Source organism: Olea europaea, chromosome 2, assembly GCF_002742605.1.
Source record: "Olea europaea var. sylvestris chromosome 2, O_europaea_v1, whole genome shotgun sequence".
Lineage (NCBI taxonomy): Eukaryota > Viridiplantae > Streptophyta > Magnoliopsida > Lamiales > Oleaceae > Olea > Olea europaea.
Genome location: NC_036238.1, coordinates 18349771 through 18361523, shown reverse-complemented (window position 1 = coordinate 18361523; position 11753 = coordinate 18349771). Strand labels below are relative to the sequence as shown.

The 11753-nt window shown below is 32.2% G+C and overlaps 1 protein-coding gene across 1 annotated transcript; it reads left to right on the top strand.

The window, feature by feature from the left end:
• Window positions 1–4078: 4078 nt before the first annotated feature.
• Window positions 4079–11530, top strand: LOC111365277 (thylakoid lumenal 15.0 kDa protein 2, chloroplastic). Its single transcript, XM_022985723.1, has 6 exons — window positions 4079–4330; window positions 4983–5086; window positions 10438–10528; window positions 10923–10991; window positions 11067–11176; window positions 11274–11530. Exons 1-6 carry the CDS (start codon window positions 4120–4122, stop codon window positions 11364–11366), a joined length of 678 nt encoding a protein of 225 aa, XP_022841491.1. The 5' UTR covers window positions 4079–4119; the 3' UTR covers window positions 11367–11530.
• Window positions 11531–11753: the final 223 nt, after the last annotated feature.

Sequence of the window (11753 nt, the reverse complement as noted above, 5' to 3'; positions counted from 1 at the left end):
GGGGAATTACAGGTTAAAATTTCGTAGATAAATGCAGTCAATAGATTGGTCAAAACTTCTTTCTAACCGGGGAAAATCTGTTCCTGGGTACAATCTGACAGCTCTTGGGAAAATATTCGTAACTTGAGTTTTATAGAACCAAATTCATGATTTAAATTCTGAGGGATAGATAACTCATAATGCTATCCTTTCCAACTAGAATCACCTTAAAATTTCAAGTATTCAGGTCTGGGTGAATTTTTAAACTTGGAGGTAGAAACTGGAAACACAACTGTTTGTCTCAAACACATGAAATTCGAAATCGAATATCCGGGACACGAATGAATAATAAACATAAAAGTGGCAAATCTAAAACATAAAATAAATTTCTCTAAAAATAAAATATGTAATTCATGCCAAACCGCCGCCGGATCTCCGATTAATCTTAGCTCGTGGTGATGAGGAAGTCCTATGTTGAACTGAATTCCTTCGTATTTGATATTAAAATGACTAACACGAGAGCATCAAAATTTTCCCTAAATTTCTTTACTGATGAGTGCTTAAAAATGGCGTGAAAATATGGGCTACATTATCCTAGTATTCTATTGAATGTGGCAACTAAAGTCTATTGTTGAATTAGATATCTAATTGGACTAGGACTCCCATTCCTCCTTAACAACCCAATTAACATAAATTATCTTTGATTACTATAAAATAGCATCCTAATCTTTATTGACCTACACGTGAACTAGTTTGATCCAAATTGTTTTTTTCCTATGTAGGACTCTATCTAACATTTTTAATTGCACCAAAATTCCCAAGGGGGTAACATAAACTAATCCAAATTTTGCTTTGTCATCCTAATCTCACAAGAAAATAATAATAATATAAAATAGAAAAATTAAAAGATGAAATTAGTTGACTCACGTGGCTGAAAGTAACAATTAAATCCTTAATTAACTTTAATTAAACATGTGGATTTTTTCATTTTTATTTTTTTAACATCATTATCATGGGCCTAACTTATCCGAAATGACTTTTTCTCGTACAAAGTTCATCATTTAATGTGAGTTTCGAAACAAGCCCAATATCGATATGAAATTTCTCGCTCGAAGAACACTTGATTATTTGACGGAAAGTTAAAGTTTTGACACAAAGACTTATTTTTAAATTTGTCTCTTGGTATCTCAATTGACGAAACATGTCAACATGAAATAAATGAAAATTTATTTTAGGTTGCTACAGTCACACTTAAGAAACTATATTTACTCTAAATACATAATAGTTAAGATTCATGAAATATCAATTATCACTATATAAAAAGTTACATATCAGCTAGTTGAAAAATGCAAAGAGGGATAAGCTAGTTACATGACACACGTGCCGTATTGGCAAGGTGGTGCTTCTTCATCTAGATAGGCTTGCATTACTTGTAGATCGACAAACACGAATAGTTGCAAACTTACGATCATTTTTCATTAGCCAATTTAATGTTGATGTTGGTAGATTTTATCCTCATGAAAGAGAGCGTTCAATCGACCAGTGAATCTTGTGGGGAAATGGTTGGAATCTCATCTCGAGTGCTTATCTGATATGAGAACGCGTTAGTTGTTAAAAGAAGTGAATGAACGAAAAAGGTATTTGAGTATAAGGAAAGTTAAATAATAATTTCTCCTTTTCGTTTTGAATGGACTTCGGCACTTTTTGATTTGTCCAACAAATGACACCTTGTGGCAGGAATAATGGCAAGGATAGGATTAGAAGAATTATTAGGATACTATTAGTAAGAGTGATGATAATGCGGTTACAATATCCGTTTCACGATACTGTTACGTTTCATCGATTCTATCAGTCATAGGTGGTTGCACCTTGGCCGAGATCACCAAGACAAAAAGTACATGGCCTCCACCTTTCTTATCAGTTATTCTCATTTACGTATTGTCCTCTAAGTCGATGAATAACTATCTTGTAATAACACTATGCTTAAATCATACATTCATCTCGAGATGACAATTATTTGACTGTCACATGCTTATTTTTAATAAAATTCATCTTCATTGATTCTCCTAACCTAACTAGTTAGAGTATTGTTATTCATATGTGGTGCTTAGAGATAATCGATGAAGTGGACCCAACATTTAAAATGAGAATTAAGATGATATATCAATTAAAATCATTTAAATGACACATCGTTGCTTATGGATAAGTAGTTATGATGAATGTCATTATTCAACTAGTTATGTTCTTGACAAACAACATAACATAGTTTGAACTTTGATAGACGCCCCTCAGGGCACATCCAAGTTGGCGGAACAATCACATTGGGGGCTCTAGAACCAAGCGTGGGGAGTTCAATTCCTGGTGGGAACCTTTGATCCAATAAAGGAGGAATTATTGGTGGATTAATCACCATGGAGGAGGCTTCCTTTGGGGAAGGAGTAAAAGCCATGTGGGAACCTGTGAACCAACAAGGGCACATCTTGCGATTTACCTCCCTGAGCAGCTGAGGGGCCGGAGGTTCAGGGACGAGGATATATAGTCTGGCGCAAGTTGGGACACCTCGTTTAAAAAAAAAAAAAAAAAAAAAAACTTTGATAGACACATCACTCATTTCATGAGTGATCATTAAATTTACCTTTGGGTTATTACTTGCTTATTGATCAAGAAGTTTCTACCTATATCTCGTTCGTTATTCAAACAATTACCCATCTATCCATTGAAGTGAAAGTTCATCACCCCAATTTGACGAAAATTGTTGCATGTCTGACAGAAATCAAACGTGACACATCGACGATGTTTATACTGTCGAGTTAATTAAATACCTCATTAATTATGTTTAGACTATTAATGTTATTCATTGCTTACTCATTTATTTAAACTGGAGTTCATCCATCATTGGATTAATGCTGATTTATAAGTTAGCTTTATATTATTTGAGTCGAAAAAATAGATTTTCAAGATTTCAAAAGATGAACTCAAAAAATCAATTCTTGCTTTCATGCTAATATATTAATATCAACGCAAACTCTATTTTCTAATGTGGATATACCCATATCTTTGGGTATTTGTACTTATGACATAAAACATTTATTATTATTATTTATTTTTTATTTTCATGATCAAACTCATATACAAATTGTTGTAAAATAAAAAAGACATAAAAAGATGATAACATAGATAAATATCATATTTTCTTTTTAAAGTAACATTGAGTCATTGGGAAAGCAGTTCAATAGAAATAGCGTCACATAATCCTAAGTAATTATGGTATGGGCGTTTATACCCATAATGTTAGATATGAACACTTATATTTTAGGATATTTGTAATTACTATTCAAAGTTAAACGTGCATTGCACGTTATTCTAAAATAATTTATAAGTACTATAAAAGTAATATTTGATACCAATTTTGTCGGAAGGATTTGATGAGTTTCAAGTGAATTAAAATAATAAAATTTAGGATAGAAATTTAAGACGTGAAAATTGTATTCTCAAAACTCATTTTCTATTTTTCAAATTTTTCGTGACGATGAAATAATATAAATGAGCAACTTTTTCTATACTATATTTAGTACATAAGAATTAATTGCTAACACATAAATTTAAATACCCATTAAAATTCCTAGATAATTAATTCATTTATAATAACTCTATATTCATATAGATCAACTTTCATTAAGTCAAAATTCATCTAGATTAATGTAAATGTTAATTAATTAAGAATTAATAACACGAAATTCATATATTACAAGAATTCGTATGTAAATTTAAAATTTTTCTTACTTTCTAATCAAACATTTTTCAAAAAATTACTGTTATAATTTTTTATTTTTTGTGCAAAATGAGGTCCAAACATAATCTTTTCACTCTAACGATGGATGAATTTAACACCTCATTGTACATTAAAGGAGTGTTTAGGAGTGATTTTTCACCGTTATTTCATAAGTAATTTTTTATTTCTTCTCTTATAGATATCCCATTTTTTTTTTCTAACGATCAAATAATAAAAAATAAATTTTCAAAATCAAATCCACCCGGCGGGCTCCGAGGAAGTAGCATGTGAACTATCCCGTTGTCCAATTTTTGTCCATAAAAAAAAAAATAGAATCCCGTTATCTTTCACTTTTTCTCAGTGACCGAATGGCTTTTCTTCTGCAATTGCCTTCACCTCTCAGTACATCTCGACACCATCCTCTCCCCGTCTTTACAAGTCTCACCAAAGCATCACTGTCCCATAAAATTACACAAACCCAAAATTCAATACAATTATCCAAATGGGTTCCTAATTTTCAATCCAAGTCTTTGAATTTCTTGCTTTCTGGCTCCCTAGCTCTTGCTCTATCCTTCACAGGTCAGCATCTTTGCTCTGTAACCCTCGAACTTATCAGTTGGCTGGACATTGTTACGAATAGAAAGTTAATCAAGACAGTGGCATAATTCAAGAGAATTGGGTAAAGATTTTTAATGGGTGAATTTGGAACTCTGATTTGTGAATTACTGCGTTTGAAACTTACGTGTAAAAAACTGCATATGTGAAATTTTAATATCTGGATTCGAGTTTACAGCGATATTGCCCCTTAAATAGTGGAATTTTTAACCTTGAATCTCATTGGATTCTTTCTGTTCTAAAACAAGATGTACTCCCTTCATCCCATTTATATATAGGCTAGTTTTTTTTTCACATGGATTAAGAAATCCTATTTAATGTTATTGAAAAAGCAATTCTTTGCCAAAAATTATTCTAGTTTATCTTATCTATATTTGTACAATTTCAAGATTAAGTGGAGAAAATTGATTATAATTAGGCAAATTAGACAAGGTTATATTAGTAAACCAACAAAGCAAAACATTCTAATAAAGAAACGAGAGAATATAATTGGGACAAGAAAATAAGGAAAGTCAGCCTATATAAATGGGATGGAAGGAGTATATTATATGCTTGTTCAGGACTTTTTTGTTTAATTAGGCCACAGACAATAAAGAGAATGTATTGAACTTTGTAGGAGTTGGATTTGCTGAGGGAAAGGTTGGAGTTAACAAGCCAGAATTGCTTCCTAAAGAATTCGCTTCTGTTATTGATGTTGCTGGGTTCCTTTCAGATGGTCAGGTGTGGTATACATCTTTTTATGTGCTGATTACTATGGGAGATAATGTGCATGTTTGGTTCTGTAAACTTACTTTTAATTTACTTATTGTGTCAAACTTGATTTTCATAGTACTTATTTTACCAATAAAACTTACTTTTCTAAATAGTAAGTTTTAACTTTCTAGAAATAATTCTAAGCATGCCAAATATTATTGTATCTCTTGACAAGACCCTGTTTGGTGGAGATTAAAATTAAAGTTTTAGTAGATTTTGATAAAAGTCGATGAAATGTGTGGTTGAAAAGTTGTAGTTTCGAACTCAAGAACCACCAATAGTCATTCCGAGTGGTTAATCTTGATAGGTTGCTAAATCTCTGGTCTGCAATGTGGAAATTTTGTTTGTATGTTATTGGGAGCGTCGAAAATGGATTCATTTAGTCAACCCTAAATTTACTGGGAACAAGACTTAGTTTGTTGTTATTTATATTGTATCTTGTTCCACATAAATGTAGTTGAAAGGTATTATCCATTAGAATCATTCCTATAAAGTTCCTGGAGCCTGATGATGTGGGTGCACTTTTAAATTGCTAACATACTTACATAAAAGATTGTTAAATGCATCCATTTGGGCATCTCATAACTATATCAAGCAATGGGAAATTTCCAGTCTCTATCTTGTTAATAGAACAATTCCATTTCCATGTTTGGTGCACAAAAGTAATGCATTAAAGCCTTCGCCACAAAGGACTTCAGTATGTCAATGTTCCCTGTCTATCTAACATCGCATTCTATCAAATAGTAGGGAGTTTATAGAAAAATAAAGCTCCAACTACACAAGTTGAAGAATGTTGAGAAATTTCACATATTTCATTGACAAATTCTAAATGGTACAACAACAAATATATAGGAAAGAAAACTTGAACTTACTAAAATTTTCCTCTCAGTCATGCCCTTACATCTTTCCTCTAGTTATGCCCTAACATAATCTAATAATGTTTTAACATCTCTCCTATGATTATGCTATTAAGTCAACTATACAAAGAAGGAATACAACAAGTCTACCATTTTCCACACTCCCCTCAAGCTGGTTCAAATACATTTATAGTTCCCAACTTGCATACACATGAACAGAAAGTAGTTCTTGGCAGCCATTTTCTAAGAGCATGAGCTAAAAGTTTTTTGCTGGAAACAAATGTAATGCAAATCTGTTTGCTTTCAATATTCTCTTTGATAAAAAGCATATCAACTTCGATGCGTTTAGTCCTATCATGTTGAACAGGACTGTGAACAATGCTGATAGAACAAGCTTCAATGCATCGTCTAGACTTACTTTGAGTTCCTTTAACACTATCTTTAACCACAATAGCTTAAATATTCCTTGAACTTACTAAAATTTTCCTCTCAATCATGCCCTTACATCTTTCCTCTAGTTATGCCCTAACATAATCTAATAATGCTTTAACATCTCTCCTATGATTATGCTATTAAGTCAACTATACAAAGAAGGAATACAACAAGTCTACCATTTTCCACACTCCCCTCAAGCTGGTTCAAATACATTTATAGTTCCCAACTTGCATAAACATGAACAGAAAGTAGTTCTTGGCAGCCATTTTCTAAGAGCATGAGCTAAAAGTTTTTTGCTGGAAACAAATGTAATGCAAATCTGTTTGCTTTCAATATTCTCTTTGATAAAAAGCATATCAACTTCGATGCGTTTAGTCCTATCATGTTGAACAGGATTGTGAACAATGCTGATAGAACAAGCTTCACTGCATCGTCTAGACTTACGAGTTCCTTTAACACTATCTTTAACCACAATAGCTTAAATATTCCTTGAACCATAGCTTTTGAATTCGACTTCGGCTCTTCAACTTGTCACCAGACTCACCACAATTTATTTTATCTTTCCAAATAATCAAATTCCCTCCTACAAACAAATATACAATACCTAGATGTAGAACTTCAATCATTCAAAACTAGCCAATCAGCTTCTGTATTAGCTTCAACTTGAAGATGATGGTTCTTTGAGAATAAGTTTGTTTGGAAAATTTTCAAGTGCCATAGAATCTTCAACACAACATCCATATGAGCTTCACAAGGATAATACATAAATTGACTTAACACACTAACCACACTGTAGTATTAGATCTAGTATAAGACAAATATATCAACTTACCAACCAATCTTTGGTATTGTCCTCTATGAATTGCATTACTATCGATGGTGGCTCCTAAGTTATGATTAGGTTCAATTGGCGTACCTCATTGTTTGCAACCCAACATACATATTTCTTTGAAAAGATCTAGAATATACTTCCTTTGAGAGAATATTTGTATTCAATCTTGTCATTTCAATTCCAAAAAAATATTTAAAGTTCCTAAATTTTAGTATCAAACTCTCTAGCCAGCATCCCCTTTAGTCTTCTTATTTCGTTAAAATCATTTTCGACGACACTACTTTAGTAAATCTTTCAAACCAAGCTCTAGGTAACTGTTTTAGCCAGTACAATGACTTCTTTAGTTAGTACACTTTCTTTCTACCACATGGTATCTTTGATTCCAGGAGGCAACTCCATATACACTTCCTAAAATTCTAGATCACCATGACATCAAGCTGTTAAGAAGCCAATCTAGATTATTCACGAGGGAAAAAAAGAATTCTTATTGAATTCAAATTTGTGACAAGCAAAAATTTCGTGTTAGCCACTTTCATAAGTTTGTGCAAACCCCTTGTATACAAGTCTTTCCTTTTATTTTTCAACTGTAATATGAGATTTATGCTTTATAGTAAATACTCATTTAAAACTAGCTGGCTTCCCTGGTGGAATGTGTTGACTTGTCTTGCATCATTCTTTTCAATGTCCTCATCCATCATAAAAAGCTACTTTCTACCTTGGAATCAGTATAGCATCTTGTATATGTCTTGAAACATAATCACATGAAGATAGATTTGTAGTAAATGCTCTAAAGGAAGAAGTCAATTTGTGATAGGAAAGAAATTTGGAAATAGGATGCAAAGTTCAAGGATTACCTAGAATTTTTTAGTATTTTTACACTCAGTTCTGATGATTGGTATTGTTGAGGAGAATTTGCTTTATTCCTTCTCTAATAAACCTTTAGTTCTTGATATTTATCTTGTACCTACTCGAGAGGAGCTATCAGTACTGGAGAAGAAGGTGGAGGATCTTCAAAAATGTCTAGAGAATCATTTGGTATAGTATGGGGGAACATTAGTTGCACATCAAAAATATGAGAAGATTTAGGATTACTTGAAAGTGAAGACTCAATATTAGGATGAGAAGAAAAGAAGTTCAAAATGAATTTTTAAGATCTTGATTCTCAATGAAGAAAAGTTTTGGTAAAGGAAAAAGTACTCTTAAGAAGGTAAATTTCTTGGATACAATACTTTTCATGTTGGAAGATGATAATATTTATAAAATTTTTGAGTGAAGAATATCCCGAAAAACACACCTAAGAGCCTTCAGTATGTTTATGTATGTGAACAAAAACTACGCAACTAAAAACTTTAGGTGAGATTGTTGGAAAAATGTGATTATGGATATATATTTTTTAGTGTGTCAATAGGTGTATTGAATTTTAAGTCCCTGGATGGTATTCTGTTGATTAAGTAGGTAGCACTAAAAAAAGCTTCAACAAAAAAATAAAAATAAAAAGCTTAGGAAACCCAATGGTAAACATTAAACGTCTAGCCACCTCAAGAAAATATCTCTTTATTGTCTCAGCTAGCCCATTTTATTGAGGTGTATGAACTAATTCTATTATATAATCGAAGAATTTGTATATTGGCATCTTAGCATTTATTCGGGAGTGATTTTTCCAAGTGAAAAATGATTTTTTTTGGGAAAATGTGTGGTCAACAAGTAGGGAAAGTTATGGGTCCCATAAAATGTGTGGTTGAATATAATTTTGGTGAAAACTAATTATAAGAAAAAATCTCTCCTAAACAAACTCTTAATCCTTTGTTAAAAAATTTGGAATTTTATTGCTCTTTTACATTCTTTCTTTAAGTAAATAGATCTAATTGAAATGGTTATGATCATTGATAAATTAATGAACCATCTAACCCTACAGATATAATAGTTATGAGCACCTCAAATATCATTATGAATCAATGAATAGTGTCAGAATTCTTTATACATTTGGATAGGAATATGAACTCGACAGTGTATGGATAATTCACAATTGAAAGAAGATTGCAAAACAACTCGGGAACGTGTAGAGTGGAGTTTAATGAAAGAGATTTTGACATGAGAATGTTGTTTTTAATAATAAGCATGCCGAGAAACAAGGATTACAATACCAAATTCATAGTTTAAGAGATATACCTGCGGAAGACATCTTAAATGCAAATATTGGCACTAGATTTTCTTCTCCTTGCTCCTCACAAAATGTATTAGCCATTAATGGGGCAAGCCAATAAAAACATAAGGAGACGAGAGGAACCTCTGGAATAGAAACTTATTGAGTCGTCACATTAATGACTCCAATCCTAATTAGGGTTTAAATATTTTTGGTCCACATACTTAAATTATCACATTATATAGAATATAACCGTACATAATGAAGGTGTAAAATGGTCTAAGTGATCACTCAACATTTTTGGCTTGACCATAGTATCATTATTAGCTATACATCTAATCCTTGTTGTAAAACATAAAATTTGCGATCAAATAAGAAGCTCATAGTTTGAAATTATTCTAACAGAGAATACACCATTTTTCAGCTGTAGATGAAGCTCTATGTAAGTTTTAATTTTTTGTCTACTCAAACACCGAATAGAAGAAAGAAATTTGAGTGGCTAATCATGTAATTTATGGCTATTGAATCAGTGACCCAAGAACTGCCTGAAAAGGGAGAGACATTAAGCAACAAGTCGAGTGAGCAATGCACTAAAGGATGAGATATGGATATGTCGGAACTCGCAAAAATAATGCACATTTAGGTTAAAAGGTTATTTAAAATAATATGACAAACTAGAATTCAACTAGGTTGAAACCATCCAAAACAGGCTTGAAACAGTTAAGAAATGGGATTTCGACATAAAACAGTCAGAAGACAAAACTTACAACAATTTAGGCCGGCAAACAATTAGTAGGACACCTGATACAATAAAGAATTTTAAGAAATTTCATTTGTGGATTCTGAATGATACAACAATAAATATATAGGCAAGAAAAACTAACAACTTCCTAAAATTTTCCGTTTAATCATGCCCTGACATCTATTCTCCTATTATGTTCTAACATCTATCCTATTATTACACTAATTAAGTCTACTATATAATAAAGGAATGCAACTAATTACAACAATTTTCCCAACAAATATCCTAAGCTTTCCGAGTGATCTGCAGGAGAAAAGACTTGCGCAAGAGATTGCTGCCCTTGAAAAGGATACTGGATTTAAATTGAGAGTTCTGGCTCAGAATTACCCTGATACACCAGGTAGGACTACTGATACACAAACAGCTTCCTATAAATTTATTAGAATTGTGAATATAAGAGAAGTTTGTGTTGGAGAATGTGAAGTCTAATCATAATGTTCACTTATCCTCTCAGTAGTGGATCGACCTGATTTCCAATGATATATAAAGAACGTGAGGGGGGCATTTTTTATGAGACGCAAACTTGAGAGTCATGATATCTCCTTTGTATACTTATACTTCTCAATTTTAGTGGAAAACCTGCAATGGCGAGTGAACATAGCTCTGACATTGAGGATGAAACACTATAAATCTTTGAATTTGCTTATGTGCTTCTGATTGCTATTCACTTATTATTGCTATTGGAAATTAGGCATTAAGAATCGATAAAAGTTTATCCTTTGAATATTTTGCAGGTTTAGCAATTAAAGAATTCTGGAAAGTGGATGATAGAACAATTGTATTTGTCGCGGATCCAACCTTCGGTAAATGTCTAGAGAAGTGGATGTCTCTCCATATATGCAATAATAACTAATGTATTCTGCTTTGTCTTTGATCAGGAAACATATTGAATTTCAATGTTGGAGCTACTGTGGATTTAGACATACCACGTAGCTTCTGGAGCCGATTGGCCGGGAAATATGGGAACATCTTTTATTGGAAAGAAAAGGTCAAATTTCTTTGACATCTCTACCTCGTCTTAATTTAAAATTCGACTTATGTGTTATTTCAATGAGAAATGAGTATTATCTGCTCTTTCTGAACAGGGAGAGGATGCATCTATTGAATCTGCTGTTATGGCAATATCGGCCTGCTTAAGAGAACCAGTAGTTGCAAATAATTGCTCGGAGGTAAAGTGAACCCTGTTTCCTCAGGACAATATATTCTAAGAGTCCAGGAATTTTGTCCAGTGCAGGCAAAAATTAATCAAGGTTGAATTTTTTGATTATGGATTTAATGATATTATAACAATGCTAAAAATGACATAGCGACAACACTAATAAAATAATCATCTTCTTTCTTATTTTAGGATTTGTAGCGAGTTGTGCAGCATCAAAATCAATTTTATTCGATATCTCCTCATCAATATTTTTTATGAAATATTTCCTTTTAAAGAATCTCTTCATTGGCACTTGACACTAAAATAAATCACAAGTGACAATTAGATACTAATTGATAAGAAAATAACTACTAATTTTTACAAATTGGTAAGCACCAGAAAATTATCACTAATTGTTTAGCTAATT